We start from the raw sequence: 23,846 nt of genomic DNA on the forward strand, positions 1-23,846 counted from the left end.
AGATCATTTCACCGGCCGTTTTTGGTGCCGTAGTTGTCCGCCGCCGCCGCCGCCGCCGCCGCCGGTGTCCGTAACCAGTATCGCTCGAAATAAGAAAAAAACTAAATAAGAAAAAAATTCCAGGATGGAATGAGGTTCGAACCTGGGCCCTCTGCGTGGGAGCCCAGTATTCAACCTCTGAGCCATGCTGGTGCTTGAAACTGCTTTGCAAAAAAGTCCTATACAGGCTTCATGTTGGGAAGGAACCACATTAGCATATGCAATATAGCGTGGTAAAAGAGTAGATTAAGCACCAAGCGTCGCATAACGCGAATTCTGTAACCAGGCGTCACACAATGCGAATTGCGTAACGAGTAGGTTGTTGAATGCTTCCAACCCATTACAAAGGACTCTGCCATAATTCTTCATCGTCATCAGGCACTGCATCAACAAAGTGCGCATAATGCCTTACATGCGTTTAGCAGGTACCACGGCTGTCTGTAGGATGACGAAAAATGGCACAGTGCCTACTGCCCTACTTCTCAAAAATTACAATGATTTATAGCCTAGTGGGTTCCTCGCAAGTGCACTTCGGTTGGTTGCCAAGGAAGCCCATAAGGCTCCCATGATCCATTTCCTCAGGGTCAGAATAAAGTCAATTCTCTCTCTCTCTCGCTCTACGTTTCTCCGGTTAAAGTGTGTTATAAAGCGTGGTGGGACAGTTAACGACCGGGCGTCACATAATATGAATTACGTAACTAGTGGGTTGTTTAAAGCTTCCAACCCATTACAAAGGGCGCAACCATAATTGTTCATCGTCATCAACCGCCGCATCAACAAACTGCACATAATCGCTTACATATCGTACCTCGCTTCTCCGCGGAACAACGAATAATGTTGTGCTGGGTGCTTCCCAACTTCCCAAAAATTACGCTTTGTGGCGTAGTGGGTACGTTGCTAATGTACCTGTATTAGTAGCCACAGGAGAGTTTATAACGGGCTCTAGAAGTGCCGCTCTTCCAGCTTTCGCTGTGACTGTGCTGCGCTTTCCGCGCAGGCCTGGCGTTTTTTATTGCTACGTTGCAACACCACGCGAATTACGGAATCGAACTATTCAAACAACATGCGTACAAACATGTCACCTTTCTAGCGTCTTTCAGAAAAAAAAAAAAAACACGTGACGGTGTGAAGAATCCTTTCTCTGACGGACGAAAGGGTGTTAGAAGTTGAGGTGAAACCGGTATTGTGTACCTCGTGGAGTGCTGGATTGATCACTAACCACGGGTCGCACCTTGTACACCTTTAATGTCATCAGTGGCAGTAGATGGCACTGCTATCATCGCACGTTTCTCATTACGTCCCTACTGTACTGCACGTAAGGTGTGCGCATCGTCTTCCAGATGTGCCTTGTCAAACGGCGCCCGGGCATTCCTCAGGCGGTACAGTAGTTTGGTACTTCTGAAAAACTGGGAAAGAACCGAAGAGATTATCCTTCTCAAAATCACATGGCGATATTCTAACTGAGGAATACGGACCACAAACTGCAGTTAGCAGTAATTCACTTAAATCAACATGTAAGTCACTAAATTGCGGGCGTTTATCCTAAAATATGATTTCCAACGAAAGCGTATGGCCTTCCTAAAGAATGTCACGGTGAAATCACGCTGATATGCCTACGTGATGTTGACTATTCGTTACTGCAGGCGTGGAGGCATCAAGTGACTAAAAATATTATTCTTGCGTATTTCCTACATCACGTTTCGAAAGCTCAGTACGTTCTCAGCGCATCTGTTAAGATTTTATGTGCACAATAATAGCGCACAGTTTCGAAAATTACAACCCGCTGTTCGTTGATGGATACCCAACAAAGCATCGCTCTTAGCCTGTTCATATAACACGGGAGAGGAAGTCGGTGCCTCTTTTGCAGTATACGAAGCGAGATAATTGTATCAGTTATTTACAGTAATCAGATGTCACCAAAAAAAAAAAAAAGACACACTACAAAAACGAAAAAAAAAAAAAACACGGAAAAAAATGTTTCTAAATGCGTAGCAGGAAGCATGCTTCACTGCATCTGTTGATTACAACTGTACGAGAATTTGAGACATTGTCTGTCTTTCTGTTGACACGGCAGTTGGTCTTTCTGTTTCTCGCGGTCGAAAACGTTTCGCCCACTATGGCGCTATAAAGAATCAAATGTAAAATGGTTCCGATAAAAGGGTTAATCATAAGTTGAATTGTTTTTCTTTTTTCTACGAAGTGCAGAATGTGCATCAGCAAAGGCCAAGAACGAGAACACGCCCTTGACCACAGATGGTAAAGCAGATTCCTAAGGAGCTCGAACGCCTTTCCCACTGAAAAAGTGGTCGTGCTTCAGACTAAAAGAATGCTTCCACACGCTTGGTCTCGAGCCAGATGTCTTTCGCTCGAACGAAGATGCAAATAAAGAAAAAGAAGAGTACTGCATGATTGCGCGTACCAAATTGTCAGTGAGGCTTTCTTAGCTCGCGGAGTCGTAAAAAGTGCAAATAACTGCAGGTCTCGAGACGAAGAAGGAAAAAGAAAAATGATGATGAAAGGGGAGACGGAATAAAAGGACGCCTCCTGAATATTGTCTTTCGAGGCACGACCTTAAGAAAGCCTCTGGTGCTCTGAGCAATAATCCCAAAGCACGCAAAGCAGGCATTAGGATTATTACACCAAGACCAGCATCAATAACCTTGAGAAAATAAATTCTGAGAAATACTCTAGATTCCTATTCAAGAAATTTTCATTATGTGATTTTCTGACTGAAATGGTTAAAGTAAGGACATTCAAGCGTTCTCGCTTAGACGATCGTAACGTAGACTTGAATGCCTTAACCTTCTTTGTACTAAGAATTTATCCCTGGTGGTAATGGTGGCGATGATGGTGGCAAAAATAGCCACACCGAATGGCTTTCGCCTTCGAGTCCCCATATACGAAAGCATAAGGGACCCCGTGAGTTTTTTTTTTTCACGAACGAACACATGCAAGTATTCCCTTTTTCCCCAGTATTGTAATAGAATGTAACTCCGTTATTGGATCATGCTTTTCATCTTGCATTTATAGTTTTCTGTTCTTCATTATTGCATTGTCATTCATTGTCAGGCTTGCTGATATGTTGCCGTTCCTGCTTGAACCATGTGTCATCAATATACAATTAATTAATTAACAATAGCAGGATAAAAAAGGCTTGTGTGCGACAGTACACCAACTATATGTTGCTGTATGGTAAAAGTCGCCGGCAGGCAAGGGCCGCCAAACTACGTCAGGAAGAAGGTTTTAACGGAACGGAAGTCTCCGTTTCGTGTTCTCGAGTGCTCCTCTCTGTTCTTTGCTGACAGTTCATAAATTAAAGCCGCCGCCCCCGTTCGGCAGGGAATTCGCACTTGAAGGGGCCCGAGAGACTCACGCTATACTATGACCATCACTTCTCGGCTCGCTGGTTCTTTCGGGCGCATATTTTTCGCAAAACTCGCGCACAAGTTAAAAGCGCAGTCGCGTGTACAAACGGCAAGGCGAATTGCTAAGGACAGTGCCACTCGAGCTTCTCCAGGCGGGACCAGGAGTGGCCGGGCCGAGCGCACGAGCGAGAAGGTCGAGTACACCAGGTCAAGTGGCGAGCCGGTCAGCCGAAGACCGACCAGTGGCCAACTACGGCCGAGCCAGTCGGAACGGGGCTCGCGATTCTCATGGAGAGGCCACTCGCAAGGAGGAGTGAGCGAGGAAAGAGCGGGGGGGGGGGGGGGGGGGGGGGAGAGGGCAGCGCTACGAGAAAGGGCGAGGCGACATTTGCATATACATTCCGCGGTTTCCGCGAAGGATTTGCATAACGCGAGCGCATCAAGACACTCTTTATGCGCCCGCCGCGATTAGGCCGCGTCGCTCAAGAAGTTCTCTTCGCTATACAGAAATGCAGATGCGCGAAGAACGTGAGGACGATTTTCGCGCCGACGTGCGGTCACGTGGCCGCGGCCTGGCGCCCTTTAACACGCCACTGCTCGCAGCGTCCGTGTTTTCGTGAAGTGTCAATCGCATCTATGCAGCCACCAGCCTGACTGCGTCTCGTGCGCGGTGTTCACCTTATATATAGCCGCGAAGAAAAGGATTCCGCGCTCTATGAATCGATATTGACTTTGTCGTGTTTTCCCTGTTACATATGCGTGGGCCCACATACTCACGACGACACTTTTTTCATTGCTTTTTGCAATATAACTGCGAAATCGCGGGGCATTAAAAAACTCGTTGATAAGTTCTTGTGTTTTTGCATTAAACTTACTTTACATGAATTCGTTTTCCTAATATTGCCTTTCTGACCCTTTCGCTAAATTGCTAAGGATGTTGCAAGTTTCATACAGCGTAACGCTAAATTAACATTCAAAGGATGTTTTCTGGTCTTCCTTTACAGGCTTTAATTTTTCCTCGTGCTCACAAGTAGCCTATTAGTGACATGTGGCTTGTGCGGAAATTCAGCTTTAGTTTTGCATTTGGCAGTTACCGTGTTAGCATGGAGAGCCTTTAAAAATAAAGAAGAAAATCTTCATTATCCTGTTTGGAAGCTATACCCAATCAATTTTGTCAACTGTATCGAGAAGATTTCCCTTATGAAGACGAGACGTAGAATAACAGGGATCTGATCTAGGAAGGTCTGTTTTGAAAGCGAAAAATATAGGGTAATGATCTCTTCAAGAAATATGTCCAAAATCTTCAAAAATCAGGGAAATGCAATAATTGTTCGATGCCTTCACATTTACCTCTTCTGTAGCCGCAGGTATCTTGTCAAGGCTGAAGACATCATTTGGGACAGTATTTAAAAAAGTTATATTGATGAACTTTTTAATTAGTGGAGTTAGCCGCTTATGTCAAATGGGATAATTGAAGTTCTTCATGCGAAGAACCCATCCCGGCTTTGAGATATAGAAACAGTGGCCTCTCGCGTTATAAAATTCAATGATATTCAACGGCGAAACCGAAACCAAAGCACCGATGAGCGCAACAAGCAGACGTCCAGAATGACGTCACTATTCTAGACAACGATTACAGAGGTGCACTTCTTCCGCGCTCGTTAACGTATGTACGTCATGCGTGTTATAATTGCAAGCGCAGCCCGCACACCCACACAATGAAGTCGGTTGGTGGTTGATATAACGACGCTCACTAATTCTGGACGTCTCAGATGAATATGGCGATTGCGCTCCTCAGCGCTTCGGTTTCGGTTTCGCCGCTGAATTTGGGTGAATTTCATTACCTCAGAATTATCACTAGATGCTGCTTTTCGAAATCTCAAAGCTGCAATGGCTTCTTCGCATGAAGGACTTCAGTTCTCCCACTTGACATAAATGTCTAATTCCATTAATTAAAAAGTCAATTAATTTAATTTTCTTAATTACTGCCCCATATGACGTCTTTAGCCATCTTAAGATACCTGCGGCTACAGAAGACGTATTTGTGAAGGCATCGAACAAATTTCGCATTTCCCTGACTTTTGAGGATTTTGGATACATTTCTTGAAAAACCCAGTATATGTCAGTTGCACGCGGCTCTGGTTCAGGTGATATATTTATGAGAGCATGGTCTAAGAGGTGGCTCTTTCCTTAAGCGGAAAATCTGGCTGAAGAAATTATTAATTGCTCAAGTTCAAGGCCAGTAAAACAGTCAGCATAAGCACATGCAGCTTGTCGACATCAAGCATGTTCATACTTATACCACCTACGACTGGGACTACCTTGTTATAACTAGTAATTTTTGAAGAGCGAAGGTGGGATTACGCTACAAAAGTTTGGAAAACACACGTAATCGGATTCGATCCAAACACTTTCACAGTTAACTATATGTAGAGGGAAATGTCAAGCCTGCGTGTATATTTATTATGGGGCGAGATAGAAATCACGCAACCGCCATGTCGATCTGCTACGCGGGGACATTACTTTACCTTATAGGAATATACACCTTCCAAATTTGTATTAGCCGGGAAAAGGCATGTCTCAGATGCACAAATTAAACGAGAAAGTGTAGGAAAGCGAGTCAATGAATGAAGATATGTTATCATATGTTATCATTAATATTAGCATTAACGTGGGCCAACGAACAACTAGCAGATGTTGACAAGCGTTAAGCGAATAGACATGCACTGCGAGATACTTCCGTAAGCGCTTGACATTGTATGAATTGAGCCGTGCATGGGCACTGGAAAAGCGACAGCGTGGCGAAACTGCGTCTTAAATTTCACGATGCGCAACGCATCGCTTCTTTCGTCAGCAAAACCATGCATAACGTCAGCATGCAAGTAATTCACCGAAATTCCCGCTTCAGCACTGCTGATGATAGCAGATATATCACGGCGTCTGGCATCCTTCAGCATCGCGTTTCTGCACTACCCGATGACGACAAACGCGGCACGGAAGGCGCTGTTGGCCACTGTTTACGCGACGACCTCTGGGCAGCGCGTCATGTTTTACGCTATGACAAGCGGGCGCGACATTCGACAACACAGAGTGCCGATCGGCCTCAGAAGCTTCTTCCAGCTTAGTTGGAGGGTGACTGCCGTCTCTCCTCACCAGGAGACGACACAGCCGCCGATCAACGCGCCGCACAAAGTATTTGTGCCATTATTTATCCGTCTTCGCTAACAATACGTAGATCATGAGAACTGGCACAGTTTTCCCAATTATACGGCGTAAAAGCTTTTTATCAGTACAGGCTCTCGTTCGTGATTGCGTAATGTCATGAGCAGGCAGCCTATGCTTATCGTGTATGTCCAACATCACAATTGGCCGGGATTCTCTCGTCCTAAAAGTTCTAGCGTATAATACCGGCCATTATTTTCAGTCTTTCTGCGAATGTGGTTTTCAGCGAAATGTGCGAAACGTACACTACCAGGTCGGGCCACGGATCGGTCGGGCCGTTGGTTGTATGTAAAACGCCAGCTGCCCAGGATGTGTTGAGTCGAACTTGCTCAACGAGCATGAGGATACAAATCGAAGAGAATTGGCATTGAGGCTTCAGCTCACCAGAAACAGGTTTACACAAACGGTACCAGTTGGGGAGGAACTTAGTCGCTGGTATCGGCTCACATTGTGAAAGTGGTAACGGCGCACGTAAGCAGCAAGCCACAAAAAAAATATCCTTGTAGCAGTTTAAAGGGGTCCGAACCATTTTTCTAAGTAATCATTGAATGACCTCAGTATCTGAGTTTATAGCCGCACGGATAAATTGCCGCGAAAATTACTCGAATCCGTCAAGAACGAGCGGAGTTGCAGGGATTTACAGGGTCCCGACGAGCGGAGTTACAGTGTCTTGAGGAGCGCGCCGGAAGTTACGCAAGGAGGGGTGGCACGGGGGAAATAAGTTACGTCAGCACGCGTCATGACTTTGAGCGCGCCTCGTGGAGCGCAATCGCTCTCTCCTGTTGTGGTCGCTCCGCGTGCTGGTGCAGCTACTGTGTATTGTTACCAGACTATGGAGCGCGGCACCGAACTTAACTTATCATGACCATTTATAACTTCAAATTTGCCTGTATGTTGTACACCGGGGTTTGCTACCCCGGGCGACAATACTCAATGGTGTCTTGGACGCCCGGAGTAAAACCTCCTGCTTCCACCGAGACAAAGTGGCTTAACACGTCCGCGCAAATGAAAACAAACGCCGACTCCGTGGCGAAACTCGCTACTTCTGAAATATGGAGTGTTGATGGAACGCTCCCAGTAAATGCGTATGAAACAAAAAAGCATCGTGACATTTACGCGCCCATGGCACATTCGTATTCTGTGGTGTTGCGCTTTTCTCTTCTTTTTTTTTTAACGCACCTTAACTTTCTTGTATAGTGACGTCTCACATATGCAGGAACTAAAAGCTGCTGTGAGAATTGGCAAGCCTAACTTGTCAGTGAAAGCGATACGACCGTACTATTCGTTGCAGTAGAATTTCTTGATGGACCAGGTTTGCGCGTTTTTACAAGTCTTCCTTTCCCTGGCCTAATTTTCTGATGAAGTCACTAAGTCGTGTCTAACAAAGAAACGATATACCTTCGAAAAAAGTGGGGCAGCTCCGCATTCGTGGTGCGAAGACTGAGGTAGCAGCGGAGCTGGTGGCGTTCCCCTCCTCCACACCCTCATCTCCCTGTTTATTTCTCTCTCTCTCTCTCTTTCTTTATCTTTCTCGGTCTTTCTGTCTTTCATACTGCATCTTCCATTTCTTTCTCTCTATCTCTGTATTTCTCACTTCCGCTTTCTATTGCTTTCTCTCGCTCTCTATATCTTTCTCTTTCTTTGATTCTCTCTCTTTCTCTCCATCCTTTTCTTTCTGCATTTCGTTTTCTGTGTTTCGCTCTTTCTCATTCATTGTATGGTATGCTGTACTCTCTCCTCTCCTTCTTTCCCTCCTCCTCGTCCTCCTCTCCCTCGCTTCCCTTTCCCACCCCCTTCCTATATACAAGGCTATGCTGTGCTCTGCTAGCGTGCCTGGATGGCCGAGTGGTTAAGACGCTCGCAGGCCCGTAGCCAGGAATTTCTTTTTTTTTTCGGGGGGGGGGGGGGGGGGGGACTTGCTGGAAACCTCGACTATTTGAGAAAAACACCTATTTTCATTATTTATGTTTGGTAAAAACACCTACTTCACAAAAAAAAAAAAATCACAGCATATTCACGGAGTGAATGATGATGAGTGGGCGAAGCTGCGGAGGTTCATCGGTAAACCGTGAATCTTCCGTGAATTCTGCCCAGTACATCATCACCGACGTGAGATCGGGCGCGTTTATACTAAAGGTTCGATGAGTTATGACGACTTGCAGCTCACTTTAATTTTACATGTACGCTGTGAATTTTCATTGTTTAGAAAACCATTGCTTTAGAAAAATCTGGCGTCTTTCGTTAAGCAGCTGGCGTCTTTTCGTTTTGCTTTAGAAACATCTGGCGTTCTTTCGTTCTGCTTTTACAAAACATCTGGCGTCTTTCGTTGGTTTATGTCATCAATCAACGGCGTTTTGAACAAAATTTTTATTGTTTAATCACGCACAAGAGAAATCTCACCAGGCACTACCTTGGAGGTAAACAATGGCTGCTAATGGGAATGAGAGACAGAAGAAGTCGGCTTTTAGCTAACACTTACACTTCTACTTCTACTAACGTTTGCTACTGGAACATGCGAAATGCTGCTAATGGGGAATGAGAGACAGAAGAATTCGGCTTTTAGTTAACGCGCACGCTGCGAATTTTTTATTGTTCAACAACGCACAGGAAAAATCTCCCACCGGCACCACCTTGGAGGTCGAAGCGTAAGACTTGTTACGGACTACTACTACTACTACTACGACGACGACTACGAGGGACGAACGGGTGCCGCCTTAAGGAGCTTCGCCCCTAAAATTGCGGGGGGGGGGGGGGGGGGGGGGCTCGCCTTCGGATGGTGTGCACGCGAGTTCGAATCTCGCCCCGCGAAGAAATTTTCCCCTGGAATTTCTCTCTTTATCTTTATTTCTCTCTCTCTCTCTCTCCCTGTACTCGTCGTCTCGCCCCATCAGAGTTATTGCATCCCGCGCCGGAGAAATCGGCGCTTGTGTTTTGAGAGAGAAGCATAAAATGAAATCGACGGCGATGATGAGGAAGAGGACGAAGAGATCGAGTGCCGGTTCATGATAATGTTTTTCTGGTGGCATTGCAGAAACTATGGCGATTTTTTCGCGTTTAAAAAATTCTGCTTCTTTCGTCAACTCAACATCTGTCGCCTTTCTTTGTTGTTTCGGCGCCCATGATGAGTGCCGCGACTGACATATATGCACGCGGCGCCGTGACCCTGTGCAGGCGGTGTTGCACGGGCGAAGGGGCGTTCCAGTTTCGCACCCAGCGCGGCCAGGAGGTGATACGGGAACTGAAGCGGGCTGTGTCACTGTGGGCCGCACGCAAGGCGGCGCTCGCCTCCTGGTGCCAGTCACGCGCCGTCGCCCAGCGCTCTTCCTGCGTCAGACTCGGTGAGCATCAATTATCTGCCATTTTGGCTACCGTCGCCCTTACCTCAAGTGAAAGCCTAGTAAGGACCATGTCTAACGTGCCAGGAAAGTTCTTGACGCTTCCGGTATCATCTGCGTTCTCTTGCCGACACATGCTTGCAAATGTACTCCTGGCCATATTCATTTTAAATCCGATAGCATGACGAGATCAACGCATGCGGCACAATGTGTGAGGTCCGCATGCATGTCACCTGCAGTATATCGCTGAAGTGTTTTCTGCTGCGTGTATAATTCTGCGAGAAACAGTGGTTGACAAGCACTGCTCAGTTGATCTTTCTGCAGCGTTTCATGGCGCACTGTCCTTATATTTTCTCCTACAAAGACAAAGTGCGCCTTGGTAAACGCTGCACTCATATTTATTACTGCTAAGAACACAGCCAAGAAATAAATATAAATATATAACTCAGTTCTGATGTGGCCGCCTGCGCCCCCGCCCCCATAAAAACAAAAGAAATACAGAGAAAGGAAATTATATCGTCGCGTATACTTTGGCGATGATGAAGGGTGTCAGTTGAAGTTGTGCATCTTTATGTGTGAAATGTGCCAGCGAGTCCGCCAAGTCGTTGTCGGCTGTACCAGGATTTCTCGGGGTCCATCGCAGTACCATGAACTTGCTTTATTTCAGTGCCATCAGTTAAACTCCTCCATAGTGTTGCATACATTGTGCATATCCATGGTTGAGAGTGTCACCAGTATATTCATGTATAAGAAGGAGTCGAAGGCGCTCCTAATCGTGGGTGTACGATGTACACTGAATAGACAAACAGTTATTACCAAGAAGCCTTTCCCACTTTCCCGCTATGCCACCACCGCCTCTTTTCCCCATATGAACATCAGGCTAATAAAAGGAGCTTTTTTGTGTGTTTTTTCGGACCGTACTTGGGTAACAGCAACTACTTACAAAGTGATGGTGCCCTACTTACAAAGTAATAGGTCTCTATTACTTTAGTCAGCGTGTGCGCAAAAGACCGCACGCGGGCTTTAGGTTACGGTAAACGGATCCTGTGCAACTCTGACCAGCGCTGCAGCTCCATGAAAAACGGGATATATAATTTAGACTGCGTACAAACTGGACAGACGACATGGCTACAATCTCCAGATGTTCGCTACACAATTATGTGTGCATTTTCCTTATCAGAGCTCTGGTCAGTGCGAATGGCAGTAGCATGCTTGCTAGACAGGAACAATTGAATAGTGCGTTTACAACACTTACAAAGTGAATCTCAGCAAGCTTAAGCTACGGACAAACGGCCCGCTGATGTTTGCCTTGGTGCAACTAAGCGCAGCAGCGAAGTTTTGCGCCCTGCGAAACTTTAGTGTTCAGCTGAAGCGTTTGATTTTTCTTTTCGCTGAGACCCTCGACGTCGTTGAGCAAGCGCGACAGGTGCATTTTAACGTCGGATGTTGCAGGCCGCTCGGCGCCGGCCACTCCGTCCCTGTCGATGCCCCCAGCGTGGAGACGCCAGCCTGAGAGCCCTGAGGCGGCGCGCAGCTGCAGCGGTGGCGGCGACCTCAACTACGTCCTGCCAGCCTTCGAGCGTTCCAGCAGCTCGCTCAGCAACGGCAGCGTTCTCTCGTCGCCGCAGCTGGGCCGGCCCTGCCAGTCGGACCCCGAACGCCTGGGCACCCGCGCCGATTCGTCGTATGAGGACGCGAACTACGTGCGTGTCACGGCAGCTGTCCACAGCAAGGGACGCGTGTCCTTTCGGAAGCCAGGCAGTCCGCCTCCACCGCCTCTCGTACAGCTCCTCAACACGACCGGCACGCTGCCGCACGACAAGAAGCTCCAAGAGATACGACGAGCTGAAGGTACGCAACAATGTTCTCCAACCTGCTCATCGTGCTCCCATTGAGGTTGCACCGTCGTCTCTTGCAGATTTAATTAGACAAATGGCCGGTTTGTGGTGGCAGCTGCGAATGCTCGTGCGAGTTTCCTCTGTAAACGTACGCAGCAATTCTAGTGGCGTGACCTAGCGTACGAATAGTCTACTCTATGGCTGCTCCTTGGTCTATGCTCCAGAGCATTGGCGCCATTGTGTTGCGATTGCCTTTGGATAGCTCTTGTCGGGGAAGCATCTGAGTATTCACACTGCACAATATAAGCTCTCAGGGAACCGATGGCGACGCATATACAGCGGCAGTTTTCTGTTGAAAGATAAAAGAAATATGTCAGTTCGTCTCCAAGCCTGAACTATTGCATTGGCACTAAAAGTGTCAAAGAAAGCTAATTACACGTAAAGTTGTAAACATTTTCTATTTCGTAGCGGCGAGGACGCGAGCACGCTACGTTTTGTAGCAGCACTCATATAAAAGCACAGGTGTGGAGCGAACGGACCGCACACTTTTGAGACTTAATGGGTATGCAGTAACAGACTCTTAAATCGCCTGTATCGAACAGCAATTGTCTTTTCTGCATCAATCATTGGCCGACCGCAACACACATAGATTAACAAAATTGTTTTTCCTTATATACAGCTTTCGGGGAACCTTCAACCACTCAAAACATGGACCATAGTATCGGACCATTTAGTTGGGTTATCGCTCATCGAATTTCTTTTCTTTTCTCACATGTTCATTTTCGTGTCACGTGTTCATCTTTTTCAGAGGGATCTTTTGTTGACGCTGTGTAAGATCTTGCATTCACATCAAGGTTTTCACTGTGACTGGCTTTCTTTCATATTTGCTTTTGAAAATGATTGTACCATTGTATTGTGAACCACCTCAGGCCATGGTTGCCAGAAAGAGCCTCGCTGTGCTTGCTTGCTTACTTAATTATTATTCAGATTTTTGTTCAGTAACAACGCGCGTCATGTGACGCTAGACTTCTACGTGTGGCTGGGCCAGTATTACGTAATTTAGGGGCATGATTCGCAGCTTTCTTTTCGCTCTTCACATTCGCTGGTGGTCGGCTATGTTGGCAAATGGCGAGGGGTCGAATCACAAAGCGCTCTCTTCGTAATTAAGCTTCGTCTTTAGCAAACCGGCTTCGTTAATAATATACCCGGAGTCCGGATTTATCATCGTTAGCACGACCACTGTCAGCCTTTTAGATGCGAAGTATCTTAAGGCGGAGCTCAATCCGGAGGTGGTGTGCGGCGTGACCACCCTTACTGCGCATGCGCATACCCTCTCCACACACCTCCTCTCCACTCCCCCACACCATTCCCCCTGTCCTCTACCCCTCTCCCCTTTCCCCTCTCCACTCCCCTCCCCATTCCCTCTCTCCACTTTCCCTCTCCTATTTCCCTCTCCCCCTCTCCCTCCTCCTTTCCACTCTTCCTCTGGAACGCGGGCTAGACATGCCGAAATTCTCTCCTGCGCAACGCCGCGATGAGCTCGAGCGCATGCGCGTCCCCTCCCCTTTTCTCTACTCTCCTACGCTGCCCCCCTCTCGCCCCCACCTGTCGACCGCGTTCCCCGCTCGCCCTGTGAGAATTAACGGCCAGGCTAGATGGAAGATACGACGCGCGTAGCGTCCCTCTTCGCGTTCCACGAGGCGAGGTCGGTAGCATGCCCAACGAACGCCAACGGAACGCGATCGTGCAAGTGCTCCGGCTTCGCATCGCCTCATGGTCCCCTTTAGCGGGAGATGGTGTAATTTTTTATATCCACAGCAGCCCGAATGCCTCGCCCAGTGATCTCCAATTTAGGCTACCTTCTGCGAGCTGGTTCCATTACTAATTTCTTCACTTCCTAATTTCGTCTTTCTATCTCATTCGCTGCCGCCCTTGGCTGCGTTTCCCATCCCTTTGTATCCATTCCGTAGCTGTGACTAATCACCGGTTGTCCGTACTACGCATTATGTGGCCGGCCCAGCTCCATGTCTTTCGGTTAATGACAACTGGAATATCGGCTAGCCGCGCTTCTTCTCTGGCCCGTTCTGCTGTCTTCCAGTCTCTAAGTGATACGTCTATCATTTTGCGTTCCATTGCACGCTGCGGGGTCCTTAACTTTTTCTCCAGTTTCTTTGTTACCTTCCAAGTTTCGACCCCGTGTGTTGAAACTGGCAGCATGCAGTGATTGTACACTTTTCGCTTCGGATATGGAATCGATATCCCGATATGGAATCGGGATTGGATGGCCTTTTGGATTGTCGAATAAGCGCTAGCTGTGCTTGGGAATACGGGCACTGGGCCCGTATTCACAAAGAAACTTTACGTTGCAATTGTTCGCGAGAGAAATCTTCGGCCAATCCTTATGCCAGACATATGATTAGTGAAGGCTGCTGGCTAATGGCAAAAGCCCTTAGGGGACGGAAAGGTTTGTGTATTCGGCACCCAGGAGTATATATCTCTAAAATTTTCTTTTACGAATAATTATAGCGTAGACACTCTTTGCAAACCCAGGCTGACAAGCCTATTTCACAAAACGCTTAGCAAGTCAGTAGCATCTGCCAAATGGGTGGTCATTCGCAAATTATACGTACAGCATCAGACCCTTCGCTTCATATGTTAGTTACAGGAGGGAATAAAATTTTCGGTTGCAACCAATGATAGCGTAAGATAATTTTGAGGCTTCAAGCCCAGTTTCTACTCCACGGTGTTAGAATCGTGTTCTACTCCAAGTTACAACTAAGAGATAAGTGCTGTACGGGCATCGTTCGCAACGCTCTAGGTGCGGCTGCAGCGTACGTAGATTTAACTCACTGCTCACGTCATACATCTAGCTTATGAAACGCTGTTTCCATTAAAAAGAAAAAAAGACGGCAGGGAGGGGGAGTTCGGAGAGCGTATTCTCTGGAAATTAGTCTCAGTGTGTTATTGCAACGATCTGTCAGATGCTAGTCAGTTTTGCAAACTGACTCTAGCATCTAGCATGTTTGTTAGGACTGCTTCCACCATTAAATGCTCATTTAGGGAAGATGTACTTATTCTTGTGCTCACGGTGGTTCCGGAGCTGAATTGCTGCTTTTCAGCCTAGTAAAAGGTGCTACTTTGTGATAGCAAAACTTTGGTTTGGGCGAGCTGGTTCATCGTCGGACTTGTTTGGGGCAGCGCTAAAGAACACACGCCCTAGGTGCGTGTGTTCTTTAGCGCTGCCCCAAACAAGTCCTACTTTGTGAGGTTGCAGGTTGCAGAAACACTGATTGACAGCGGCTTTGTGTCGCTTCTTTCAAGCATTTTTCTTACCTCTCACTCATGCCGGCTATGCGTTGCGCTCGTTCGCTTTAGCGACAACCATATGTCGGGGGAAAAGAAAGCAACGGAGACAGGCAAAGGCGCCTAATTATCTCTCCAGGAGTAGCTCAACGCTTGCGTTGCTTCCGGCAAACCTTGGACGCGTGACACTTCCTTTGTTTTTCTTCGTTATTTCCTTTATCGGAGAGCAGAGGCGGGAAGTGTAAAAGAGTGAAAGCAGAAGCAAAGATGGTGGAAGGACATGAGGAGGGATCGGTGCTAAGGGAATAGGCGCGTGCCTCACAAGCCCTTCGGCGCGCACTCCCATTAGCATAGCGAAGCACGGTCCGGTTGAGCCGCGGAAAGAGAAAACTCATTGGGCTTAATAATTAAGCGTGCGCGACAGGTGCCGCGAATCGATTCGCTCTAATTGACGCGCTCTGTTGAAATTCCTTTTCCAAAGCACCGCCGCCGTGAGGGAAAGGATGCAGGAGGAGAAAGGAAAGTGCCGCTCGGGCTCGCGTTCCGTGTCCGCTCCGTCGGCGCAGCGCAAAACTATGTCCGCGAGGGATGAAATCAAAACAGCCCTGCCGACGTGAGCCACGTAAAAGAGAAATCGCTGCCGTCATTGCAGCAAGTGACACGAAATTCCACTCGGGCTGTGTCTTATCACAATACGCAAGCGATATGTAGGCACTGGCTCGGCAAGTGAACCAGAACTCGGCTGCTATGACGACACGCACTGTGCTGAACAGGGAATGTGGAATAAGTTGCTGGGACCACTATGTAGCCATATCGAAGTCTTCTGACTACAGGGAATGAGGCTGGAACACGACGCCATTTCGTTGCAGTGTCATCCACTGAGCGACGGCTCTAAATTGTGCACGCCGACGACTCGCACACCCGCTCCAGTTTTCTTCCAGCTATATTGAGTAATGAAGTCATGAAACGCTTTCTCAGTCCCGTTTTAACTAAGCACTAAAGCTTGTAAGGAGTATGCTGGTGGCCGGCTTCGTATCTCGCCTTAATTCAAAACTGACGTTACAGCGACGACATCCACACGGTTTGCCGATCTGTCGCGTGGTAGGCGCTGATTAGTCAATCCGCGGGCTACACGTTAAACGAACGACACGGCCGAACCAAGGCCGCTTTCTGCGTGCTGTTTTCAACTGAACCGATTATTATGAGCTTACTTTTCTTATTACAGTCAACAGTCATGTTAAAGTTCTCAACGGACGCAGCAGGCAGTTTCATTTACGCGGTACCTGTTTTTAAACGCTTTTTTGTTCAAGTGATTCTGCTAATGACTACTGCGAGTTAACAACTGTCTGTAGAGCAAACATACTGGTAGCGTTGTTATTTCATATCGGAAAAACCTTGCCAACTTCAAACGATCATTCGTGGTCCTGAATATACCAGATATTTTATCATTAACTTATTTTTTAAGGCCCTTGTGGCATACAGGACAAATATGCCAAGTAAGATTCTCTGATTAGCCGAACATTAACATACACGCGAAATAAAAATGCTCAATAGACCAGTTAACAAAATTTCCTTAGTCACCTTTTTACCGGATCATTCCAACGCATATGTTGCTATGTACAAAATGTGGCCAGAGACTTTACAAGGACATCCACTTCAAGCGAATTTTCAAACTGTCACCAGTTTTGAGTAAGGGCTGCAAGACTTGTGGCAAGATTTTGTTCCATTTGCTTTTCCAGCAAAACGTCTGTCTGTAGATTGGAGCTCAAAAAAAAAACGCCAGGCCTGCGCTGAAACCGCAGCACAGTCACAGCGAAAGCTGGAAGAGCGGCGTTTCTAGATCCCGTTGTAAGCTCTCTTGGGGCTACTAATAGAAGTACGCTAGCAAGGTACCCACTAAGCCATAAATCACAATTTTTGCAAAGTTGGGAAGCACCTACTAAGCCATTATTCGTCATTCTGCGGGGAAGCGAGGCACGAGCTACACGTCTTTAAGGCATTATGTTCACTTTGTTGAAGCGACGACTGATGACGATGAATTATGGCTCAGCCCTTTGTAATGGGTTGTAAGCTTTAAACCGCCCACCAGTTATGTAATTTGCATTGGGTGACGCCCGGTCGCTATTTCCCTCTACCGCCATGCTGTATAACATACGCTGACGTGGGAGAAAGGGGGTGGGGCGAAGAACTCTATTGAGACCCCGAGGAAATGGATCATGCGCTTATGCGCTTCCTTGGCAACCAATACAAGTGCACTTGCGAGGAACCCACTGCGCTATAAATCATTGTAATTTTTGTGAAGTAGGGAAGCAGGCAATATGCCATTTTTCGTCATTGTACAGAGAGCCGTGGTACCTGCTAAACGCATGTAAGGCATTATGCGCACTTTGTTGATGCTGTGCCTGATGGCGATGAAGAAATATGGCGGAGCCCTTTGTAATGGGTTGGAAGCATTCAACAATCTACTCGTTGCGCAATTCGCATTGTGTGACGCCTGGTTACAGAATCTGCGTTGTGCGACGCTTGGTGCTTATTTTACTATTCTACCACGCAATATTGCATATGTTAATGTGCTTCCTTCCCGACATGAAGCCTGTATAGGGACTTTTTGCAAAGCAGTTCCAAGTAAAGTCCCTGAAACTTCGTAAAGTAGCGACACTTTCCTCCTCCGCTCACGTTCCTCCTCGTTCTCCTCTCCTTCGCACTCTCTTCTCGAGCATGGCGCCACCGACCTCCGCCGAGACTTCGCTGACGGATTACGCCAGCTCGTTCGACTCGGCACGCAACAACCTTCGCCGGGAGCTGGTGCGCGAGCATCCTGACGCACGGGTCGCCTCCGGACACCCCCCTCCTCCCATCCCAGCCACTGGTTTCACTCGCCGCGAGCGCGCGCTTCTTCTTGCCCTGAGGACCGGTTCTGTGTGGCCCGCGGAACGCAGGCATCGTCTTCGCGGCGCCGCTGCACCGAACTGCACCGATTGCGGCGCGATCGAAACCCTGTGCCACCTATTGTTTGACTGTCCGTCTCTCAACACTGCGCGGAAGCGGCTCGCCATGAAGTACCGCCTCGTCGGACTGCCGTGTGCGACCCTACAGGACTTGCTCCATCCCACCGGCCACGTACACCGTCGCCGATCAGCCCTTGCGGCCCTACTAGCTTTTCTCGAGGATGCCGGCCTAGTCGAACGAATTTTCTAGCCGCTCACCACGGTGACTCGGACGCCCGTTCTCCTGCCCCCCCCCCCCACCCCCTCACTGTTTTTTTTTCACTCATACCTTTCTTTTTCTTCTTTTACCATACTCTTTTCACTCTCACTGTCCCTTTAATCCCCAATCCCCCGTGAGTGTATCGGTTGAGGTGTCCTCACTTGAGAGACAGTTATCGTGCACTCCACACCCAATTTCCATTTTCATTTCCTTCTTCCTTTTAAGAATCACCCCCCCCCCCCCCCGACCTTGCTCCTGCGTAGCAGACGACGCTTCGCAAAGTGAGCGCTTGCTTGCCAGGCGGCGCGCTTTAGGCATTCGCACTAGCCGTCTAGCTCTTGGTACGCTTTTTTGTTTAATTATATGTTGTTTAGGAGATGTTAGGACACGTTTATAAAGGACACGTGTGATGTTGAACGTTAATGTCCCGCTCTACATGAAGCCTTCCGAGACCTATACACGTCGTCCTCGCGAGGCGAATTCGCCGCGCATACCAATGACGCACTGAGGCTGCCAGTACGCACTAGAGGTAGCCGTTCTTTATTCCAAGCTTGCTCAAAAATAGAGGGTCGAAGTGGTCCTCATAGAAATGGTCCTAGAAAGATTAATTTCAGTTATACTACCCAGTATGCATTGCTGCTCATGATAGTATTTATCTTAACAGCACTTAAGAATGAACGAACAGCGAATGCAAGATAGCGCCCTGGCAAGTTTTGCCATGTAAAAAAGATATGCGCAGGGAGCAATGACTGTCAGTGCAAGCAGCAGCTCGGAGCTTCATTGAAAGAATGCGCCAGAAGGCGTACATCATTTACAGTCGATACATTTAGACAGCGTTGTTTGTTTCGTTAAGAGATTAGACTCACCAACCATAGTGCACAAGTGCGCCTCGTAGACGTACTCGACATACGAACTGTACTCGCTGCTCAATGAAGGAGCAAGCGATCGAATAAACTAGCCTGCCGCCGTAAACGTTTCCTTCGCGAGAGCTCCACTCGCGGATAATAATATCATCTGGGGTTTTATGTCCCAATACCACGATATAATTATGAGAGACGCCGTAGTGCAGGGCTCTGGAAATTTTGACCATCTGACGTTCTTTAACGAGCATTGACATCGCATGGCACACTGGCCACAAGCTATTCGCCTCCATCGATATGTGACCGCCGCGGTCGGTCGCGACCTTCGGGTCAGCAGCCGAGCACTATAACCTCTGCTCCACCGCGGCGGAAAGCTACTCGCGGATATAAACCTCCACACGAAATGGCACGTAAACCTTCGCGCTAAATAACACGTATACGTGAGGTTCCTAAACGATGAACACACCCTGCGACTCGGATGGGCACGTACGCTTTGCCTGCCTACCTTCTATCGCAATTCCACCGGCGGATCTGTCGACGTAAAAGAGCCAGAGAAAGCTATTTGCTCCGGGAAAAAAAAAAAACGAGCACGCAACAAAACAAACAGAGAGTGCCACTCCTAATTTGAGCTTTCGCACTGCAGCTTTGTTTCTTCAAAAGAACTGCGCCGAATCTCTGAAGTTTCGTAATCCCATTTTCGATCGTCAGTCGACGTGCCTCCGTAATCGACGTGCCATGCTAGGCGCACAAACTAATACCGCGAACTCAAACCAGTAGGCGCATACGTCAAGCATAAAACGTAACCACATATTCCTGAAAAAAAGAACTCAGTACAGACCCGCAGAGGCAGTAATAAAACGTGTGAGGAATAGCGACGTACTGCACGAATAACTGAGATCTGTCTACGGCGTTATAGCACGCAGCTATTTGCGCGAACCTCGACGAATACTTATAGTGAGAGGATAGCAACCTACATCGCACAATCGCGTCGAAAACGTCGGCCGAAAGTTAAGGCGCATTCACACTTGAGAAGCGAAGAGAAAGCGAAAGCGCCAGAGCGGCCGGAAAACCGTTTTCGCGCGCGTCGGAAATGTTCACATTTGTTCTGCCTCTCCAGCATGCTGTCGCCGCCGCCGCCGCCGCCGCCGCCTTCGCCACTTCGAGAATTCATTCTCTTTTCCCCGTTTCCTGAGCATTTAATTTCGTACCGAATTCAAATTGAGCATGCAAAACACGGAAAATAAATAGCTTTCACCTTTTCAAACCGCCGTTTCGGGAGATACACCAGCAGAAACTACATAAGCGGACACGGCAGCAGTGGCTGCGGCGGCGGATTCACCCGGCTTTGCAAGAAGCGAGACACGTTGGGGCACGCCGACTCGCTACTGCTACACCTTTTTCTACTTCCAGTGTTCTTGTCAATCGTAATCCAAACCAGGTTCTCGAGGAACGCGTCCTTGTCGAGGCTGTGAGTCTTGTCGTGCTGGACGGGTAGTTTGCAAATGCGCCGATGTGAGCCACCGCCGACGCCTTGGCCGCCATGTTGAATTTGCGGTCTGTTGTTTACGTCACGTGATTTGAGCTAGCGCAGCCAAAGTACGGCTTCCCGTGAAGCGGAAAGGCGATCCGCTTTCGCGTGGCGGAAAAATCGGTCTCGGACCGATTTTTTCGCGTCCGCCTCGCGGCGTGGTTTTCCGGCCGCTTAGGCGGCGAAGCGAGTGAATTTCCGGTTAGTTTTGCCGCTTTCGCCCCCATCGAGGCCAAGTGTGAACGCGCCATTACTTCGTTCGCAACTCGTTGCGCTTCCCGGACGGTATCATAAACAGCTTTTTGCCTTCACTTGATTTGTTTCTGCATCCGAAAGCGCAGCAGAAGCCCATGGCAACCAACCGTGGCGTTGGTCTTGTGTGCAAGGTATCTCAGAGCACAACACACGCGGAATGGAAAGTGCGTATCCATAAAACACGTGCGCTGAGAAACAGCGAGCCCGCGCTGCCCGCGCTTCGCGAGCAAAGATGGCAGTTGCGGGCGACTGTAAACAAGGGAACGCTCCGAGCGGTCCCACGTGACGGCAGTTGGCCAATGCCGACGCGGCGTCAGGCTCGGAGAGGGCAGAGGAGGGAGAAAAGAGACGAGGCGCGCTTTCATGCACGTATGTCGCTACTTTACGAAGTTTCAGGGACTTTAGTTCCAAGCACCGCCGTGGCTCAGAGGTTCAATACTCGGCTCCCACGCAGAGGACCCAGGTTCGTACCTCGTTCCGTCCTGGAATTTTTTTCTTATTTCGTTTTTTTTTCTTATTTCGAGCGATAATGGTTACGGACACCGGCGGCGGCGGCGGAAAACTACGGCGCCAAAAACGGTCGCTGAAATGATCTCATAACAGCTTTCGCTGTAAAATAAATTAACGCACTTCATCGTAAACTTTGAAAACGTATATACGGAACATGCTGTCATCCTCAGTATTTGTTCAAAGTGGATGATACTTTCAATTTCACTGGCTGCAATTTATTTGTATATTGCAATATGTGTTATAAAGCAATAAGTAAAAAAGTTAATGAGCTAAGTTTATCAGTTAGTCAAGTATTCATTTTGAATTATCGTGCAAACAATATGAGCTTTTGAGAGTAATCTAGCTCAAGAAGTAATTATTTATTTATTATTCAGATACCCTAAGGGCCCAGAAGGCATTACATAGGGGGGGGGGGGGATACAGTTAATGTGGCAAATAAATAAAATACACACTGAACAATGAAATCAGAGTGCATGAATAAGTAAACATCGAATGGTGTAAAAGCAGCTACGTGTGACAGTATTATAATACGTAAAAAAACAATCATAAAGTAAAGTTTCATAACAATAAACATCATCAGTATCACATGAAACTAATAGAAACAACACTAAATAGACAAGCGGAACAGAATAAATAAAACGCAATGTAAAAAAAGAAAAGAAAAAGAAAAGAACATAGAAAATCACCACTAGTGAATTGAGGATAGAATTTTTCTATTGGCTTCCATTTTGTCCTAGAAATGACTTTAGGCTAGTTACAAATGAGTCATGATTCACAATGCGCACAATGTCAGCAGGAAGAAGATTCCATTCATGAATGGCGAGGAGAAGTGGGGAGTGAAAAAAGAGATTAGTGCGGGCGAAAATAGGTTCAATTTTATGTTGGTGATCGAGTCGCGAAGATATATGACGAGCTGGCCTGATATTGAAGATATCGTGGGATGACTGATTGAAGTGAAGCTTATGAAAGAATGACAATAGTGTCAGCAACCTGCGATTTTCTAGAGGAGCTAAATTGAGTGAAGATTTTATTTCAGTTACGCTTGATGTTCGTAAGTAGTTTTTTGTGATGAAGCGAGCAGCCTTATTTTGTACCGACTCCAGTTTCTGTTTGAGGTAGGCCTGATGCGGATTCCAGATGAAGGAGGCATATTCGAGTTTTGAGCGTACTAAGGTTTTATAAGCAAGAAGTTTAGTTTCGGAGTTCGCCGGATGCAAATTACGCCTTATGAAGCCAAGTGATCTGGACGCTTTACTGACAATTGCGTCTATATGGGTGTTTCATGACAGGTCTGGTGACAAATGTACACCAAGGTATTTTATTGTGGATACAGAGTCTATGGGCATGTTGTTCAACGTGTAGTCGTAAAACACGAGGTTAGCCGTTGAACGTGATAGCTTTTGTTTTGTTAACGTTAATTTGCATTTGCCAATTGTTGCACCATTTACTGAGATTTTCAAGGTCAGACTGAAGGAAGCTGGTGTCCTGAGGGTTACTGATTTGCCTGTAAATCACACAGTCGTCCGCAAATAAATTAAACTGTGGAATGCATACCATTACTAATATCGTTAATATAAACTAAGAACAAGATAGGCCCGAGCACGGAACCCTGTGGTACTCCAGATTTGACGTGAATTAACGGAGACAAATGGTCATTAACGAATACGGATTGGTATCGGTTGGCTAGGAAGTTGGTAATCCACCTAACAACCTTTGTATTTATGTTAAGACCTGTAAGTTTATGAACAAGCCGCAAGTTAGGAACCTTATCAAAGGCCTTCGCGAAATCAACAAATATAGCATCAATTTGATGTAAGCAGTGAACAGAGTGATGCAAGTCATTAATTAATTCGAACAATTGCGTTTCGCAAGAACGACCATTCAAAAAACCGTGCTGATTGATGAAGAAGAAGTTATGTTCTGTAAGAAACTTCATGAGAGCAGATGAAATTATATGTTCTAGGAGTTTGCAACAAGTACTAGTTAAAGATATTGGTCTGTAATTCGATGGGTTAGACGTGTCACCAGATTTAAATATAGGAATTACGCGAGCTTCCTTCCAATAATATGGGACGCATCCAGTGTCGATAGACTGCTGGAAAAGTGCGGCCAAAATGTCGCATATCGCAGGTTTTGACATTTTCAGAAGCTTAGGGCAGATGCCATCAGGACCAGGAGCGGCATTAGCCGGAAGACGATCGATGCAAGAATGTATCCCTTCCGGTGTGATAGTATTGTCGAGCATGTTTGAATGCAAAATGGAGACCTCAAGGTCACTTGGAACAGGGGCCTCATCCGTAAAAACAGACGAAAAAAACTCGTTGAATTCTGCAGCAACACGTGCTGGAGAAAGAATGTTACCATCCTTGGACAACGACACCGTG

The 23,846-nt window shown here is 47.3% G+C and overlaps 1 protein-coding gene across 1 annotated transcript in view; it reads left to right on the forward strand.

The window, feature by feature from the left end:
- LOC119401531 (uncharacterized) overlaps window positions 1-23,846 on the forward strand; it is a 308,161-nt gene that overhangs the window by 283,044 nt on the left and 1,271 nt on the right. The window contains exons 5-6 of the mRNA XM_037668423.2: window positions 9,798-9,964; window positions 11,414-11,812. Coding sequence (XP_037524351.1) covers window positions 9,798-9,964; window positions 11,414-11,812 — 566 coding nt within the window. The remainder of the gene's footprint in view (window positions 1-9,797; window positions 9,965-11,413; window positions 11,813-23,846) is intronic.

The sequence above is a fragment of the Rhipicephalus sanguineus genome, chromosome 1, assembly GCF_013339695.2.
Source record: "Rhipicephalus sanguineus isolate Rsan-2018 chromosome 1, BIME_Rsan_1.4, whole genome shotgun sequence".
Classification (NCBI taxonomy): Eukaryota; Metazoa; Arthropoda; class Arachnida; order Ixodida; family Ixodidae; genus Rhipicephalus; species Rhipicephalus sanguineus.